The sequence below is a fragment of the Chelmon rostratus genome, chromosome 12, assembly GCF_017976325.1.
Source record: "Chelmon rostratus isolate fCheRos1 chromosome 12, fCheRos1.pri, whole genome shotgun sequence".
NCBI classification, from domain to species: domain Eukaryota; kingdom Metazoa; phylum Chordata; class Actinopteri; order Chaetodontiformes; family Chaetodontidae; genus Chelmon; species Chelmon rostratus.
Window position 1 is genome coordinate 25,485,837 of NC_055669.1, and position 20,330 is coordinate 25,506,166.

Below are 20,330 nucleotides of genomic sequence, written 5' to 3' on the forward strand. Positions count from 1 at the left end.
TATGTGGTTGAATAATAACAATAATCATCATCATCATCATCATCATAACACATTTCCACTTCAGCCAGTCAGACTTGGTCATTGGCAGTCACGCAACAGCAGCAAAACCTTTCAAACTGACATTAAATATAACATACGTGTTTTCACATGTGGAATTTATGAATATATTATATCACATCATGTGGATTTATCACATGAGGGGGTGTTAAACACGTGATAAATCCACACATACTTTAATAAAAATCCAAGTCATATGAAAGTGGATGTGGGTGAAGGTGTCCACTCTCTGCGCCGCACCGGCTCACGGCTCGCCTCGCGCACGCTGCTATAATTAGCGCTCTCGCGGCTCCTCCGGGGTCCCTGCACGTCGAGCGGCAGCGGGGGAGTTTTTGGAGCTGCTCCGCAGCACCACACACTTCCGTGTTGTCTGTCACCGTAAAGCAGGAAGCACTGTAGTAATGTGTAGGAGTTAATCTGCCCTGCTGCTGTTTACCTACAGGTATGTGCACCGGTTCATTCCTGAAATGTCTCACTAATGTCTCCGTGTGTCCCCCGTCAACCCGCCGCCGTGTTTGGACTTTACTGAGACGTTAAGTTAGCTTCTGCGGCTAATTCCTCCGGACAATCAGTGTTTAGCGCAGGGATTGTTCGTTAGAGACACAGCGGGCAGCTTTAGCCCGTTACTGAGGGTTAATACCTGTCTGTTCTGACTCAGACCGGCTGTTTAATGTGTCGTGTGGGCTCATAAACAGGTGACTTCATGTTACAGAGTCGTCATTCCGATGCCAGGTGAAGAGAAGCCGCAGGAGAAGCTACATGACGGCTAACTGACGCAGGACCAATCGGTGCTCAGCGTACGGAGGAACTGCGGTACATTAGCACCAGGATGCCAGCAGGTAAGTTGTGTGTGTGTGTGTGTGTGTGTGTGTGTGAGAGAGAGAGAGAGACAGTGATGTGCGTGTTTTGTTGAAGACATACACGTGAGTGCGCCAGTGTTGCGTTTACTGCCACAGTTCTGGCTAATTGAAACAGGAACACAAGGTTCAAGTTATGAAAAGTGCAGTGAGGCGTTCACTGTCAAAGCTAGTGTGGGGCATTTGTAGGCTTCTGTTGTCCCTGTGACACCTGTAGTCCTGCAACAAAGGGATCAATTAATCATAACAACAGTCTCTTGATCATTGTTTGGTCCTTGAAAATGCAATTACATATTAAAGAAATGTCCTTCATGGTTTAAAGTTAAATGACTTTTTTTGTCTGACTGAGTTCAAATCACAAACGTTCATTTTACTGTCAGAAGACCAAGCAAGCCAACATATGCAAACATCTATAACTCTTTTGACCGATCAGTTGGTCAACTACACCTTTGACCCCTTCATGTACGGTATTTTTCTGTATCTTTTCTGATGTTAAAGATTTTTAAAATGTTAAAGATTTGAATGAAATTAAAAGCAATAGTGCTTAAATGAATAATCTCATAATTGACTCACAGCTTTGATTAGTATTTGTTTGTTATTCATCAAGAAAAAGTGTGAGGATTTTCTTGTTTTATCACTGTTACATCACTGAACTGAATGTATGCCAGTTATTGACTGCTGATCGCACAAAACAACACGTCTGAAGTCATCATTTTAGGGTCTGGGAAATTGTGACGTGACATTCTTCACTCTTTCTGGTGTTTTATAGAGTGAACAATGAATTGATCAGTCAGAAAAATAACAAACTGATTAATGAAAATAATTGTTAAGTGCAGCTGTGGTGCAGCAGTCAGCTAGTTTGTGAAGATGCTGTTGCAGCACCAAGACCCCAAACCACATCAGACAATCCTGATGGAGCTCACTGCTGTGCTGCATTTAGGGGGCGTTGGTGATTTTGTAGTGCTCTACAACTGGGCACAAAACTGTATCGCACAAAAATACTTTCCTGACGCTTCTATTGATCGGTGCCACCGTTTATGAGGAACAAAAGGTCAGAGCTGGCTCAGTGCTTCACTGTCACTTGTCGTCAGACCAGAAGTGTGCAGGTGACATTTACTCACATGCCACGTCTGAGACAATAAAAAGCGTGGGCAGGGTTGTAAACATAAACTACAGGAGACGGCATGGCTAGCAGGCTAACAGCAGCACTTTATAAATTATACAGCTTGTAATCAAAAACTTTATTGTTGTTACGCTGTCCTGGCACCACCTTCACCGCAGCCAAGCTGCAGCCGTCGCTCTCTGCCTCTGTTACATAAACAGGTACATATGTATAAAAATCCCACTTTTGGACCCAGAGATCAGTCCTAACCCCTGTCTCTAATAAGCTGGACATTGGAAAGTCTTGTCTTTGGAAGAAAATTCAGGCGTCTGTACACAGGTGCATGTGCTGTGTACAGTGTCCAGCATTCAGGAGCTCAGTGCTGCGTTTAGGGTCAGCTGTTCAGTGACTGATTCAGAAGTTCTTTGTGAATTAGTAATCTATGTTTTGTCTCTAAATACTCGGTTGTTCTATATTTGTTGTAACCCACCATGCATCAAATCGAACACCTCGTATGAGCAAACGTACTTTTCCAAGAAGACCACATGTGAATTCTCCAGACAGAAACACGCTCTCTGCTCCAGCCCGCCCACCTGTGCAGCATTTCTTTACATTTGAAATCACAGGCGAACACATTTAAATTGACTTTTCATTGCTTTGGAGCAGCTGTTGACATTCTGCATGTACTGCAGCCCGACTGACCTTTCCTTTAATCCTGACCACACACACACACACACACACACACACACACACACACACACACACACACACACACACACACACACACACGTGTTAATGCGGTGTGGTCTGAAAGGCTCTGACTATAACCTGCGCTCAGGCAACATTACTAAAGCGTGGTTTCTCACAGCTCATGCCATTCGTGGGATGTCGTTGAATTTGTGGAGATCTTGTTATCAAATAGTTCTTGATTTAACTCGAGTATTTTCAAACCTGGCTCTTACTCTCTTACCGTTGTTCGTTTGGACTCTTTCTGCCTCCACCTCTGTTGTAAATTTTGGAAATGCGTTTCCAGTAAAACAGTGCGAGCCTCCTAAAGCTTTGTAAATAATCTTCAGTTTTACAGAAAATAATATAGGATGGTTGTGTCTGGGTCCGAATGAAAGGTAGCAGAAATTAGCCCCCAGATTAGCTTTGTAGCTAACTGCAAACATACAGAGATCTACTTTCCAGAGCAACTTGCTTTTATATTTATGTTAAGTATTATTCCAATTGCAGCAGCTCTTGACATTTTGCTTTTCTTGCATGTGTGACAGTGAAACTACTGAAGCCAGCTAGCCACACTAGCTGCGTCACATGCTAGCAACCTGTTGTATGTCTCTTATTTTCTGTCATTAGATAGCAGTTTCCTTTATTCCCATATTACCTGAACACAGCACTGGATGAAACGTCACAGTAGCATAAGAAGAGACAGCGTCATTGAGCAAAGTGACGAGTTTAGATCTTAAACGATCAGTCGGATAATCGATTAGCTGATCGCAGAATTCAGCTTCTGTCTCAGAGATCCCGTCTGACAGCAGTTTTCTTGTCTGTCAGGTGCAGGTGGAGTCAAACCTTTACCTCAATTGTTCATCTTCTCCAGTAATCTAGCACTTTTCCCGCTGTCTGGCTGTCTCTGCAGCGTTGTCAGCTGCGTTGCAGATCCTCTTAACACAATGCAACAGAAGCAGCCTTTCGACGATCAAACGTCGTCTCCATCAGTCCTTCTGTCTTTGTGAGTCCTCTGTCCTGACTCTAACCTCTTTAATCTCGAGCGCACGCCCAGTAGAGCGTAGCGTAAACAAGATGCGAGCCCTCAGAAAGTGTGTTTGTGTGTGTGCCGTCATGTCTGACACTGTTTCTATTTTGGGAGAGTTGGACTTTGGGCGCCCTCGGCGTGCTTCTCCTCCAGCAGCTGCTCTGGCAGGTAACCAGCTGCTGTTTATGGGGAACGATTCTCCCCTAAAAACCCAGTTGGCTGCTCAGACACACAAAGTCGGATGAGGAATCGGCGTCTGTGGCCCCAAAAGTCCCCCCGCGGCCGAGCTCGTTACGTTTCGGAGCAGTCGCTGGCGGTTTGACGTGGCGGTGGAGGAGGTGGAGGTGGTATTTCAGACTGCTGATGCGTCTGAATGTTTTCACTTCGGCATCTGCAGCTTCAAGGACTCTGCAGCCCTGCGGGCCTCGTGTCTGTAATTACTCCCAGTGGCAAACTGCTGATTACATTAGCGGTAATGTGACACCTTCAACATCGATCCCTGATGGGCCAATGCGACGGAGTGAGGCAGTGTGTGTGTGTGTGTGTGTGTGTTTGAATATGTTAGTGTTGTGGAGAGATACGCTGCAGAGAGTATGAATGATCTCCTCTTTGTCCTGCTGCTGGTCTTCACTTGAGTTTCTGATCAGGTCGGAAAAGTCTGGATTCAAATCTGTTTGATGAATATCACTGAATGTTTGTCCGTCGTGATGGAGATGATTACTCACTTCCTCCAGTTAATCAGATTTTTTAAAAAAAATACTTTATTTATAGTTTTTGATTTATAAACAAACATGCCCCGCCACCCCCAAAAATCAAGACTGAAAAAATAGACAATACAAACTGTATACTAACAAAATAATAATAACAATAACAATTATTGAATGAGTACATCTATAAATAAGTAAACATATGCAAACACCTAGGATTTATGTATTACACATATTTATGCCAAACATAGGAAAATAAATACATAAAAAAAAAAAGGGATATTACTCCATTACACATACACGGACAGGGAAACATTTTATGATAGATTCAGGTTTTCAACATATTCAATAAAAGGGCGCCAGGTCACACTAAATTTTCCACAGCAATTAGTCCGACTGTATCTCAGTTTTTCTAGCTGCAACAAAGAGAGCATTTCTTTAGTCCAATTAATCAAAGAGGGGGGTTTATCTGATTTCCACTGAAGGAGAATGAGTCTTCGGGCCATTAGTGAAGCGAAGGCGTTTGCCTTAGCTTGAGATGTAGAAACTGTAATTTCTGGAGGAGGGATCCCAAAGATCGAAATATGTGGGGGTGGGGCAATTGTTTTGCCACTTATACATGAAAGAACCTCAAAAACTTTTTGCCAGAAACTGCTCAAAGACTGACAGTGCCAAAACATACGACCTACAGTAGCTAAACTATGATGACATCTTAAACACAGTTAATCAGATTTTTAATCTGCCTTAGCTCCCTGAATGAAGGCGATTATACCCACCTGTCAGTACACACACTTCTTACACACTTTAAAAACACTTTTTTTTTCTCCAGATGTCACTGAAATGTACTTGAAGGACTTCTCACCTGTGAATGTTTTAACCTGCTGTTGTGTTCACTGTCACTGATACAGTAATGATATGTGAGGAATGGAATGGAATTGGACAAATACTGTCAGGTTTAATGCTGAATCAGGTGTTTCTGTCTGTGTGTGTGTGTCTCTGTGTCTCTGTGTGTGCGTGTTGACAAATGAACTGAACATGTGTCCACTTTCAGTGTTCAGTTATAATAGTTTGACGTTGACGAACCTGTGTTGATTTGGAGAGCTGCTGCTGCTGCTATTAATAATCAACACAGTGTGCGTGTGCGTGTGTGTGTGTGTGTGTATTTTCCATTTCGTAGCTCTCACTCCTGGGTCTGTTGTGGTCTAGAGGCTCTCATTATCCACAAAGTGTTAACCTCCTCAATTAAGTCATTATGTAGGACAGACCCTCACTCTCTCTCTGCTGCTGCTCTGAGCTGAACGAACAGTCAGATAAGCACATGGTTAGATATGCAGAGATAAATGGATGGATGGAAGGATGCCTGCTGGAAAACAGCCTAGGATTTGCAGAGAATAAAAAGCTGTACACTTTCCACTGAAGGTGGACAGAATTGTCTTCATTTTATCCTGAAAGCACTTCTCCATTTCCCAGTGGGACCCCCAGAGTGCACAACTGTATAATTGGCAGTTAAAGTGACACTTTCTGGAACAAAGTGTGAGCTTTTCGCAGCGATCACCCAACCCCTCTGTTTCAAAACAGCCGAGAAAAGCAGCGTTAACCGAGCACTCTCGTCGCCAGCAGTCACCTGAAGTGTGTTTGTTTTCCCCGGGAGTAATGAGGAAAAGGGCTGCGCTCGAGTAGTAATGACAAAATGGTAATTAAAAAGGCAATCAAGAAGTAGTCTTCTTATATGAGTTCAATCAGCAGCACAACAATTACACCGATGAGGACAAAGAGTGGGATATATTCAAGATCAGTGAAGCGTTCGCATCAGCTTACAGAAGTCCAGAAGAGGAAGAACGTTTTTTCTGAGAGGAATGTTTCTGATGTCAGTCACGAGTAAATGTCTGAAAATCTCAAGAAATTCTGAACTCATTGAAACTCTTTATAAATCCAGGAAAACTTGCCTGAGAAGTTTTCTTCAGTATCGCAGTGATGGTACATAGTACATCCACGAGTGCGCTAAGCTAGCTAAGAAGGCCACCGTAGGTTCTCGTAGCTGCGTGGGCTGGCTGTGAAAATAAAAATATGGAAATATGGTGACTGTTTAACAGTCTGCGTTTCCCCTCCTGTGGTTCAAACGAGCAGCTGGCTTTTGGATTTGATTTGCGGTGGTATTGAAGTACAGTTGTTATCTAGAATGCCATTTGGTTAGAAATTCATGGTTTTCCTGTTCCACCTGCTGCTAAAAACCCCTCCCTCAGAGGTTTATTTGCTTTACGTCACATGTGTTGGGATTGCTTTAGATTTCCAGTTTGCTGTGAATGTGATAAATGGATCCGGGCCCCCCGCAGGGAGGTCTCCGTGTCCGATGAGGACTCGGTCGTACAGCATGTGTCTGTATCTCAGATGGATCAGGAGCGTTCGGATGCAGAATGAATCAAAGTCAGTCAAACCCAGCGGGCCTGCATTGTTTTGATGCTCCGCCGCCTGATCGGTTCCTGCGCTCTCAGGACGGTTCCTCCCTCAGTTGTTGGCTGTGATTTGTATGCATAGTGGAAGACGGTTTGTTCTGCAAAGGAGGATTTGGCCTAAATATAACTTCAAAGGAGACGCGCCTCCCTCCGTCGCATCTTTGCAGAGAGAGAAGCTTTTATCTTTGTCTGCTTGTTGTGTGACGCTCGGCTTACTGCTTTTTTTTGCACTTTTTGAAGGATTTTAGTTTTCCTCTGGTCTGTTTTGCAGTCGGATGTTTGCTCGTGTCTCTCAGACAGGTGTCTGAACAGAGGTGTTGAGCAGCAGGACTGTAGCCGAGAAACGGCTGGGCAGGAAATGACAGCTTTACTTCAGTCGACACCCTCCTGTTTCTCACTCAGATGCTAGAAATGACTGTATGTTACAATTAAAAACACACCACCTGAGCAGGTTAACAATTTATTTGTATGCAAATGATGATGAACTCAATGAAAATGGAAGACTTTGATGTTGAAACAAACTAATTTGGGCTCACTGATATACTACATTTAAAGACCTCTTTGAAGAATAGTTAATATGATGCACATGTCACTCATGTTTTCAATATTTCAAAGTTCAATGATAAATACAAGTGTTTGCATGATATAAACAGTGAAATATTTCAATTGGAACATCTAATGTTTAGGAAATATTGATGGCTAAAAGAAGCTCAAGTGCTTCATGGCCAAATGTATCATGGGACCACATCAAAAGGTTCCACACAGATATATAATATCACTACATGTTCGTTTATCTGTGATTGTGAGACTTATGTTACTCCTGGAAATTGCTATCAGACAAAAAACATTCAAAATAACGTATTTTTGTTATAATAATAATAATAATAATAATAATAATAATAATAATAGTTATTATTATTGTTGAAGATTGAAAGTTCATTGTTGACCTGGGAGACAGTGTAGTTGACTAAACAGTTTCAGGCTTCAAGTAGTCGCTGTTCTGCAGCCCCTGAATGCATCACACACTCTTTCTCTCAGATGGACGTTGCCCAGCTGAAATTACAGATGTTCACATTTCCATTTTTCTCTAAGCACTTAAAAGACGTCTCATCCAAGACGAAATCCATTCTTCTCTTTCTCCTCAGCTGCGAAACGTGCATGTATTTCAGGAGGTGGATGACATTTAGCTGATATTCAGCATTTATTAGGAAGCGTGATGTGTCGGTCTAACCTGCTAACCTTTAACAACACTCTCTGAAAAATCATTTAAGAGGAGCAATACTTTGTTCACACTCTGCTTTCTTTAGCTGTTAGTATAAACTATACAACATCTTTGCTTCCTGATTGTGGTGCAGACTCATACATGCTCTCCCACTTCCACCTCTCTTTATAACTACAGCTCCCACAATGCCTTTCATCTCCGTATCATGCTTTAAATGTCTCTTCCTGCAGCTGAATTTTCATGTAGAGAAGCAGAGAGCGGCTGTCCATCTTTGGTGCGAATGTCAGGTCATCCTCCTCTCGCATCGCGGCTTTGTTTTTCAGCCCAGACGCTCGCCGTGCCGCCCCTCCGGCTCTGCGGTCTGGCCTTTTTTGGATGTGAGATGCTGTTTGCTAAGTCTGTGGAAAAGGAGGTCTGAACAGAAGGACCTGAGGGATTCCCACTGGCAGGACGGAGACCCTCAGCTTCTGTGAAAGTTGTTTTTTATTTCCTTTTTGTTCATTTATTGTTTAATTGGATAAAATAGCACCAAAAATATGAGACACAGATGAGGAGGGACTGTGATATTTGATGTTGATTGTCATTTTTCAAGCAAAAAATGCTCCCAAAAAAATGCTCAGCCCCCCATATTTTTATATTTGCTAAGATATTACATGCTTTTTTATATATATTATTGTAAATTACATGCCTTTTTGTCGGACAAACGAGATATTTGAAGAAGTTACCAGGACTCTGTATTTTTGTTGTCTTGACATTTTATAGATTAATGCAGAAAATAATGGGCAGACTGATCGATAAAACAATAGCGTGCAGTGATTATTGTCACTTTAGACTCTGAGTGCACCTCCGTCTCTAAACTGAGTGACCTGGCTGATCACCACAGTGAGCCAATCAAATTCAGCCATTAAAGAACGAAGGCTGCATGTTGCTGTTGTTATGTGGTCCATCCATCCATCCATCCATCCATCCATCCATCCATCCATCCATCTGCTGTTTTCTTTCCTGTGGAGAGTATCTACATTTAGAAATATGAGGTTCAACAGCTTCCATCAGATTTAGTTTAGTAGCCTGAACAATATTTTCTGTCCAGGGGACTAAAGTGCGACTTGTTTCCCTTCAGTTTTGTCAGTAATTGATTTGCGGAGGAAAAGCGAGGTCTTTCTAGATTAAATTCGATTGGCTTGGTGATTGATTGTCGCGTGCTGCTCTAACAGAATAAAAGGTGTAGTACCAGTGGTCTCCAACTCTTCTCAGTTGTGACCCCTTAAAATGAAGGAGTGTGTGGAGACGAGTCAATATTGTCTCATATCTAGTGTTTTTGGATGACAAGCACATGAATGAAATGGAATAAAGGTAACAGGACAGATCCTCAATCCTCAATACATTTCATTTAGCTAGAAAATTTAACAAATCGCAGATTTCACACAAAATATGGACGAGTGGAGGAAAAATATTTTCCTTTTTTGAGCATCCCTGTGATTTCTGTTTGTCCAATGTCTTTTCAGCTCAGACAGACTCTAAAATTAGCATCCGAGCTCTCTGACTAGCGTGTGGCATGATAGTATCTGCTGCAGCCATCTGTGGCCTGCACACACATGCACACGTTTGTATTCTACACTTATGAGGACCCTTTTCGGCACGTTGGTTTCTGCAGCCCCTATAGCTGCAACCACAACCTACGATTTAAAGGCTCTAAAACCAGGTCTTGACTTTTGAACAGCTCTTTGAAGAGGCCAGGATCCAATAAAATGTTCCTGCCTTCAAAACTGAATGTACTCAGTTTGTAAGGGAGCATGTCCCTTCCCCAGTTCAGTATTCTGTTAACACACACCAGCAAACTGTTGTGTTTGGGTCAAAACTGAAACCCTTACTCTGGAAACATAAGACACTGGGAGCATGGGACACTGGGAGCATAGGACACTGGGAGCATGGGACACCTGGAGTATAGGACACTGGGAGCATGGGACACTGGAAGCATGGGACACTAGGAGCATGGGACACCTGGAGCATGGGACACTGGGAGCATGGGACACCTGGAGTATAGGACACTGGGAGCATGGGACACTGGAAGCATGGGACACTAGGAGCATGGGACACCTGGAGCATGGGACACCTGGAGCATGGGACACTGGAAGCATAAGACACTTGGAGCATGGGATACCTGGAGCATGGGACACCTGGAGTATAGGACACTGGGAGCATGGGACACCTGGAGTATAGGACACTGGAAGCATGGGACACTGGAAGCATAAGACACTTGGAGCATGGGATACCTGGAGCATGGGACACCTGGAGTATAGGACACTGGAAGCATGGGACACTGGGAGCATGGGACACCTGGAGTATAGGACACTGGGAGCATGGGACACCTGGAGTATAGGACACTGGAAGCATAAGACCCTGGGAGCATGGGACACTGGGAGCATGGGACACCTGGAGTATAGGACACTGGGAGCATGGGACACCTGGAGTATGGGACACCTGGAGTATGGGACACCTGGAGCATGGGACACCTGGAGTATAGGACACTGGGAGCATGGGACACTGGGAGGGCCCAACTGGGAAACATAGGACCCTTTGTCATGATTCCATTATGTGCCATATACATCTGGGGAAAGCTGGACTCTGGGGACATTTCTAATGTCTCCCTTTCCAAGATTAGTCCTCATGTAGATGGAAGCACAAGTACAAGTACAAATGTACACACACTGAAAAAGATGCATACATAAAAAAAAGATGTTACACAACCACAGAGGCCCACACACATAGATGGAAATAGACACTGCACACACACACACACACACATTAAATTCCTCCAGCAGCAGTCCCTCTCAGTACATCTACATAATTCCTCTCCAATCAGGATGATTAAAACACCTTCAACCCAACACACACACATGAACCCAAACATTCACAGAAAACACTCATTCAAGTCTCTGCAGTTGTACGTGCATGTGTGTGTATCTTTATTTGTGTGTGTGAGTGCTGGGTGTTTTAAGTGTTCCCCCCCATCTCTCTGGGGAGTCTGTACTGAGGAGGTTCTGGGTGTTTTAGCTATTTGGACTCGTCTCTGCAGAGCTGCAGCTTCACCTGCAGCCTTCAGCAGATCTGCTGCAGCTGCTGCTGCTGCTGCTGCCGCCGCCAGCGGCGAGGGAAAACACAAACACTGCAAGGTCAGAGATGAGAGTCAGTGTATGAGGGGGGAGAGAGAGAGAGAGAGTTAGAGAGAGAGAGAGGGTGAAAACAGAGGAAGAGAGAGAGACGGAGGCATCGAGGTCCACCTGGCAGGCCGTCCCCTGCTTCGCCTCCACCAGGATGGATTCAGAAAACAACGAGTCGGGTAGGGTTGTTTTTTAATTTGTGACTGGTCTGCGTTTGTGTGTGCACAGCCTTGCAGGACCCCACTGTGTGTGTGTGTGTGTGTGTGTTTGAGAGGGAGAGAGAGACAGTGACAGAATAAGGGAGGCTAACAGAGTCCAGGTCTGTGTGTCGGTGAACAAGCCTGCATGGCGGCAGCCATTGATCTGTTCTCTCTGTGAACCGTCGAGCCCTCTCATCCCGACTGTCCAGTCAGCTGCCTGGATCTGTTTGACTGACACACCTGGAGACCAATCGCTGAGCCGGCACAGATTTCATGTCGGCATAGCAAGTGAGGGATGGGCCTCGGTGTGATGCTGCTGATTGATGATTTGTAGCCCTTATTATTGTTTTTATGAATTAAAGCTCGTGCTGATTCACTTCAGCTGCTGCGGTGTCTTCAAATCACACATCATTTTAGGCCCTGAAAGTTTCAAATGCCCCCAAATTCATATTGTTTATGATCTATATCTTGAAAAAAGCTTTTATTTTATCCATTTGTGCTTATAGGATGTGCAATATCACATATTTTGTGAGATCAGCCTGGCTGTGCTGCCTTAAGAGCTTTTAAAAATTGTAGGACTTGACTTGTTAACCTTGAGGTCAGGTAAAACACAGTGTTAAAGTTCAGGTGTAGGTGTTTTCTTCAAGTTTAAAGCTGAGATATGTCCTGTAGTGGGGACCAGGAATCAAACATTTGAGGTCTTCACAGGTCTTACCTCCTGTTCCTTTGCTGTGGGCCTCAGGCTGGTGTGTCAGTCTGTCTAGAACTGAAGTGGATCAAAGTGGACTCTGTCAGGTCTGATGCTCTGCTACAATATCTTTGTTTGAAATGACTGGATCCATGTGAACCTTAACCTGCGACATTGCGACAAGTTCTTATTTTTAAGTTCAGGAACTGATTATATTGAGGTTTATACTATACTGAGGTTTGCATCGTTTGATGATTTTTCATTAGAAACAACCAGCCTGAAGTCTCAGCTAACAGCGGTTGTTATAATGTTAACGTACAGCTCAGTCGGCTCCTCGCTGCGTCCTTGCTCCCCCTCATACGACTTTGCTCTGACTGCAAACTAGCAAGCCGACAAATAAAGTGCGGAATATGAAAATATTTCTGCATTTTTAACTGCAGCGTTCCTGAAGATCCTCCGTCAGCTGTTTTCTACATGCAGGCTGTCCACAGGTGAATCTGAGCATGAAGGACTGAGCGGGGCTGTTGGGCTGTTGGGCTGTTTGTGGTCGTCCTTGAGCCTCCGGCTGACAGATGTTTGAGTGGCGGCAGCGCTGATGCACTAGAGGTCGTCTGTTGTCTTTCACGCTCAGTTAAGTCCCTCCCACCCAACCTGCTACCTCACTGCTGTAGACACGCACACACACACACACACGCACACACACACTTCTGCACTTGAGTGGACCCTCATTTAAATGCATGTGTGGCGACTAAATCTAACCTGAGCTATTTTTAACCTGAGTTCTAGTCTTCTGAAGAAGTGAGGACGGGACATAATGTCCAAAAATCCTCACTCAGCATAGAGTTCCAGTTAAGAGCACATGTAGCACACTTACATTCATTTCCTGCAGACTTACCCCAACCTTAACCCGAGTCTTCACCCAGGTTAATGATTTGCATTATGTGGACCTGCGTTTTGTTCCCATCAGGACGGCGAGTGCCCACAATGTGACTGTACACAGATTTATGTCCCCACAACATGAGTAATACATGGCCATGCGCACACACACACATACACACACACACACACACACTCTGCTGCAGCAGCATGCATCCACTTTGACACACAAACACACTGCAGGCAGAGACGCACAAACACTGAGGTCAGAATATCAGCACAGATAAACGGACCCCAGCTGGACATGACAGAGCAGAACAATCAGAGTGATGTTATATCGGCTGAGAAAAAAGGAACATTTCCTCCTCCTCTGGTGGTACGTAGCCATGCAGACGGAGTTTTTATTAGTCCAGATTTAGAGGTACGTCTCGCAGGTCTTTGCCTGCGCCTCAGAGGATGCGGTTCGTTTCATTAACGGTGCTCCAAGCTTCGTCATGGAAAAGTGTTTTGTTTTAAGTTTGAATGAACTGGCCCTGTTTGCCAGGAAACCACCGCTGCACCTGCCTGACAGCTGCACTGTGTTTGACCCCCAACACGTGCACATGTAACCAGGTAGGACGGGGTGATTCTGCAGGATGAATAAACCGTCTCTAAAATGATCCACAGAGCAGCTTCTGTCTTTACCTTGGGGTTTTTGTTTGAGTGGGTCCTGAGGAGGAGACATCAGTGCTGAGAGTATGGCTCAGATGTGATGTTTCTGTCATCTATCAGCTTATCTTTCACCACACCTGCTCATCGATTGGACTTAACTTACTTTAGCTTTTCAGAATTGCTCTGATTGGCTGAGAGGTTCAGTCTGATCAAAGCTGCTTTATTTCTCACCAGCTCTCAGTTTAAATTTTAGCTTTGACGACTGATTCTGGATGTGTTCGTCTTCTAATTTAACCCACCGCTCGCGTGTTGGTGAGTCCTCTGTCCGACTGAAACTACAAACGAGAGCAAAAGTTTATTTCCTGATGAGCGTAGAAACATCATCAGCCCGAGAAATTAAGCCGAACTCAAGAGGGGAAATCACCAGATTGGTCAGTGCAGATGGGATCAAAATTAACAAGTAGCTCAAGTCATAATTACAATTAACCCACTTTCCATGGATAACATGTCCAAATTGGGCTCACCACTAGAATGACTTTCCTTCTTGACCTTTACAACGCAAATGATGCTACAACCACACAAACTCTTGTGCTTCAGGCTGCATTTTGCCTCAGATGTAGGTGAAAAGGGTGTAAGATGGGGTTTTTAAATGGGTTTCATTCAAATAGATAATGTGGCACATGAATAAACAAGTTCAGGTGAAGTTGCATCAAATGTCAATCAGATCGGAGATATTTTGAGTGTCAGACGGACATAATCTTGCTGGTGTTGTGCACTGAAGTGATTCAGGACTCTGCAGATAACAAACCTCGGTTAAAGATGAGCAGACGTTGGCATCGGATCGACCCGTCTTTCACTTTGGGTTTAGGTTTCTCTCTGTGATCTGATGAAATCTGACCCGTCCGAAACCTCTCGGCCAGAAAATGAAATCTGATTTTTGTCCGCAGTGTGAAGAGAGCCTTCTTCCTGCTCTTCTTCTTCTTCTTTCTCCCGGCCTGTGTTGTACATTAACATTTTCAGGCATTTTGCTGACAGTGAGCTTTGATTTATTAGTTTTATCTCAGGTGACTGCGGTAGGTCACATTCAGAGGTGGTAGCGGGACTTTTCGTACTTGTACTTTGAAAGTAATGTTCATGCAGCGTACTTTTCATTCAGTGCCAGTTTGTTTTGGAAGAAACCAGCAAACTGCTCTGTGGAATTTCTCTTGGAAATGTTAAACAGGCTGAAAATCTGTTTGAAAAAGTTGTTGTTGGTGAGACAAAGCTGTTTTTTTGTGCACATTTTGCTGCTTTTCTTCATTTTGCGTGATTGTAAATCAAATATTTTTGAGTTTTTGTGTCTCTGTGCCCTTCTGGCCACAGTCTCTCTTCTGTTTGACTGCTGTGACGTTGGAAATCTCTCTTTTTGACGCTGAACATTTTCACTATTTTTTTTTTTCTCCAGCGTGAGCTCAGTCCAGACCGCCAGAGCCACAAATTACTTTAACGAGATGGGTGGGTGGCCGTTTTGATCTCAGCTTTTTAATTATGAATATTTTAAATCACTGACTTACAGACTAGACTGGTTGAATCGATAATGGCTGACAGCTGCAGACAACGTGTGTGTGTGTGTGTGTGTGTGTGTGTGTGTGTGTGTGTGTGTGTGTGTGTGTGTGTGTGTGTGTGTGTGTGTGTGTGTGTGTGTGTGTGTGTGTGTGTGTGTGTGTGTCCCTCAGCTTCCTCGATGTGATTGGTGGAGCTGCACCATTCAAAATGCTTCCTGATTGGCTGGACTATTCTGAATTGAACTGAATATTAATAGTTTAATACTTTATGATTTCATGCAGTGACGGGTTTTTAACACTGTTAGGTTGGGTTTGATCATCAGGGATTAACTTCTAATATAATGCAATTTACCTATTGATTCTCTTAAAATGAGAAAGCAAGAATAAAATTAGAACATTTTGAGGCCTTTTTTTGAGGAAGTCTGTTTCTTGGCTGGGTGCGACTTCCTGGAGTGTCGCCGCTGGTTGCCTCGAAACCGCTCAGAGCCAACAAACAGAGAGCCAGTAGTTCTGCTTTCACCTTTCACCAAGTTACAGTGAAAAGTTGAAAAAATAGCGTAAGATGAGAGCTTTGGTAAGAACCTGCGCTGCAGCGTTTGTCATCTTCTGCAGTTTTTTGTGTGTTTGCACAGTAATCATTGTTTAATTTAGCAAAAATCCTGAAGGTTTGGGTTTCTTATAGCAGCTGTGGTAGCGGATGCTAATTAGTCTGATACAATAGAAAATAAACCTGAGGAACATGTTTAGTGTTTTCAGAAAGACAGATGAAAGAAATGCTGAATGAAAGATTGCACTGAGTCACAGGAGCTGGTGGAACAGAGGCTGGACAGGAAGTGGTCCAGTACTTAACCCCCTGTAAAAAGATAATTTGTCATTTTTTGTATTGATTAAGCAAGATTGAACATGTTAATTAATGAGCTGTTTCCCCCTGTTTTCTGTCTTTGTGCTAAGCTAAGCTAACCTTCATATTTAGCTCAGACACGTGAGAGGGGTGCCGGTCTTCTCGTCCAGCTCTCTGCCACAAAATGAATGAATTCCCAAAATCTCGCGCTATCTCTCCAACAGTTTGTTAAACCAGGACAGACACTGACGTAACCTTAGAAAGGCCTAAACAGAAGAAGAAAATGAACCCTAGCTATCATGATCAGAATCCACGTTAACCCCACACTTCCTGTGTGTGGACATTAAAGTGGATGGATAACAGGAAGATGAGAGAACCACGCTGACTTTGAGGTCAGATGTGTGTTTTATCATCTGCTCTGCGCTCCTGTTACCTGCTCGGTTTCACACTCTCAGCCTCACAGCGTAGCATATCAAGCCAGAGGCCTGATCTTCTCACATTTCCAAATGAAGTGGGGGTAAATTGAGACCGCCGTGCTTCCCAGAAGACCGAGTTCCTGGACTCTCTTTCTTCGCTGCAGGATTAATTGATACGCCCGTGGCTGAAGTCCTAACGTGATCAGTTTAATTCAGTCTCTGGCAGATCGAGAAGATTTTATTGCTGATAGAGGTTCATTCAGAGGCGGTCCCAGTTAATTGGATTTGCTCTCCGGCTTAAAAGACACAGGACTTCTTTTAAAAGGCTGTTTCTGACTCGAAAGCTGCTCTGCTCATAGACCTCACAGACACATGACTGCAGACGCTGTCAGAGCACCACAGACATGAACATACCATGTAAAGTCCCGTCAGGAAGTATGTCGCTGCTGCTGCTGCTCAGTTCGTTTCATCAGAAAATAACTTTAAAGCCGTTTGGTTGTTCTCAAATGAAAGTAAAAAAAAAAAACAACTAAAAAAGACTGAAATGAGACTACTGCATCGTTATTGATTCTTGTGTTCAATCCCTCATAGCTGCTTCATATATTCCTTCAATTCCAGCACAAACACACCTGATTAAACTTAATAAGGTATTGATCAGCCATTGATTGTGCATGCCAAGATCCTGCAAAGCCATGATAAACAATTGTGCTCATTCCACTAAACATCGATCGCTGATTTTATGATTTATGATACTTGTTTAGTTTGCAGTATTTAATGAGAATGTGTGTTTTTGGTACTTTGACCAGTTGTCACTTTTGAATAGATTCAATGGTGAGTTGTAGTTTTCCAGGGATTAGTCACATCCCTTTAAACAGTTCCTTGTTGTTGTTGTTTTAATAAGCAGGTTATTTTTTGTTAAATTTGCTTTTTTAAATTTTCAAGAGGTGACAACATGGACTTTGGGAACTGGTGATGGCCATTTTTCTCTTTCTTTTTGTCCTCACATTGGGGGGTGGGGGGGCAGACAGGAAGCCAGACACAGGGGGTGAGAAGAGATTGTAACGATCCCATGTGACAGTAAAGATTTTATAGTCGTCTTATAACAAATAATAATACAATAGCAGTAGAAACTGGGCAGATTTTTCCCCAATTCCTTCTTTTAAAATGTATTTATTGATTTATTTACTTTTAATATGTATATTCAGAAAACAAGAGGCCAGTTGTGATTGGCCTGTAGACACAATAACAGTAGGATGGGTGCTGGACCACAGCACACCTGGTCCGGTATAAACCGAGTAGAAGAGCTTGAGCTCCAGACGTCGCGCAGCAGCTAATTAAAGTCCTTCAAACAGGAGCCTTTAGTGCACGGACCTCTTTTCCTACACGGCCTGTGTGTGAATGTGCCAAGTGTCAGTGAATGTTTTTCTTTTCTTTTGTTCTTGAACTCATGTTGCAAAGCCTGAATACATTTTAATGGACCCAGACTGTCTTTTGTTTTGAGCCGTTTGGAGGCAGAAAATGAGCGTCTGTCTCTGGCCGGTCATCCAGAACCGGCTTCCACTAAGTCTACTTTCCATACATGGTCATCAGCTGCAGCTCCAGAGCGTTTGTCTATTAAACGTCACATGTTGGAGACTGATGTTTGCAGTGTTAAATCTGCCTGAGCCCTGAGGCACTTTATTAATCAATGTAAATGTGCAGTAAATCCACGGTTCTCTGATTTAGGCCAAAGGTTTGAATACAGTAGAACCCTGAAGGTGGTCTCCCTTTTTAAGTGTGATGTATGGCTGTTAACACATAAAGCTTGTTCCACAGTAGAGAGCTTTAACTTTTTTAGGCATAAGTAAGATAATTAATGCTTAATCCATCTTTAATTTGTCCATTAATCATTTATGGAAATATGCATGTTCATCCACCTTTTTTTGCTACATGTTCCCCACTTCCTGAACCTCTAGCTAATCACTGGTGCTAGCAAACTGTCATGATGTCAAACAAGCTCTTATAGACGTAGCTACAATCTTACCAAGCAGTAAACAGTTTTTAGGAAATGATCCCAGACTGCAGAGGACTGAGCTTCAGCGCTGACGGTGTGTCTCTGCTCCGTGATGCTCCGACCTGAAGGTACCTCACTGTGCTCGGTAAAGCTGCGTGGCAGGCCGTCATAAATTGTATGGTATATGGTAATTACATGGTCCGTTGCTTCAGTCTACTGCTGGACTTCTCTGCAGCTGCAGTCACGTGAAGTACGTCGTGATGTATGCAGTCTGCCGTCCTGCGCCGAGACGTCAGGTTGTCCTCACTCGCATGTCTCTTGATTTTGATTCTGATCTGTGGCATTTAATATTGATGCAGGCTTCCAATCCAATGCTAATATTATCAGTAGCATAATGAAGCTGCACTCTGCAGGCTTGATGTGCACTAATGTTATTACAGACAATCCAATTTACCTTCTTCGGATCTGCAGCGAGGAAAAAAAATGGCAGATTCGCCGTCAGATTTGCCTGAACATCCACAAGACGTTCACAGGAAGCAGCGCAGCATGTATCAGAGCTGGACTGTCTGCTCGTGCTAACCCAGCATTTCCTGCTCCTGCTTCACATCAATAGCACTTACCTACACCCAGGGAGGGGGCTGCTATTTGAAGCAGTCACAGAAAAACACAATCTGTTTTACACCAGCCAGATGCTGGCTGATGCACCAGATATTGATACCCCAGTTGTTGTTGTTCTGTTGTTTGTCTCAAGGATTTCTGCTCGAGGTGTGTTTGCTGCCCCCTGTTGTTGATACAGGTGTAATTCTGACCCTGCAGTAGTAAAACACACTGCTCTCTGTCACATGTAACCACAGGAGCCATCAGATCAACCACTGCAAGACGTTAGATTATAAATACTCGTGTCATTGCAGCCTAAACTCATTAAGACCCTGCAGATTGATTTCTGTTCAAACGAGTAATTTAGTCGAATGGTCTGAAACATGGGAAAATGCACAGTTGTCCCCCAGAGAGCAGCAAGAACAGGACACACTAGGATTAGATGTCACGGTGGTCTCCTGCAGTACATCCACGTCTGTAGATCAGTTAAACATTCAGAGTGTGCGCTCGCCTCAGTTCCTCCCGGCTTTGTTGCAGTTTCATCGCGAGCTGCTGTTTTCTATCTCCGTTGTGCACCTTTTCCCTCTGCACCTGGAGTGAAAACCGCATCAATCAGCTTCATCGTCAGCTGAACTGAGCATTTTGAACCAGGTTTCCCTCGTTGAATTTCTCCTTCAGACTGCAGCACGTTCGTGGGTGCAGAGCTCGCTCATCGTCACATGGCTGTCTGAGCAGATGTGTTTTTTCAGCACAAGCAAACTCAAGTGGTGTTGCGTAAACAGCACCATATGCCGGAGAACGCTGTAGATCCCTGCCCGCGGTGCCATTTGGCAGTCGGCTTGCTGCCTCATTGACACTTTGAGACTGTCTGTCAAAAGAGGAAGAAAATTCCCCGACTCAAACGTTATTAAACTGGAGTTTTGAGAATTCCTGGTTTCCTGGTGGACCAGAAGGTTTATCAGCTGCTGACGTGACTTTCTGCAAATATCTGTCATCACACTTGAAGATATTTCCGTCATCCACGATAGAATTAAATCTACAAGAAAAATAAAACTGGTCCCATTCAGTTGTTCAGCGATTTGATCCGATCGAGGATTGAATTCTCGCCGTGCTTCCCGGACTCGACGGCATCTCAGTTTTCCCGCTCTTACAGTAAAATCTGTTCATCGGGTCTGGCCTCTGCTTGTAAGAACCATCTCTATGAGTCAT

At 43.8% G+C, this 20,330-nt stretch overlaps 1 protein-coding gene across 1 annotated transcript in view; it reads left to right on the plus strand.

The window, feature by feature from the left end:
- Positions 1-392: 392 nt before the first annotated feature.
- The window catches only part of efr3a (EFR3 homolog A (S. cerevisiae)), a 114,081-nt gene continuing 94,143 nt past the window's right edge, over positions 393-20,330 (plus strand). Inside the window, exons 1-2 of the mRNA XM_041948763.1 lie at positions 393-499; positions 770-896. Coding sequence (XP_041804697.1) covers positions 887-896 — 10 coding nt within the window. The 5' untranslated portion in view covers positions 393-499; positions 770-886. The remainder of the gene's footprint in view (positions 500-769; positions 897-20,330) is intronic.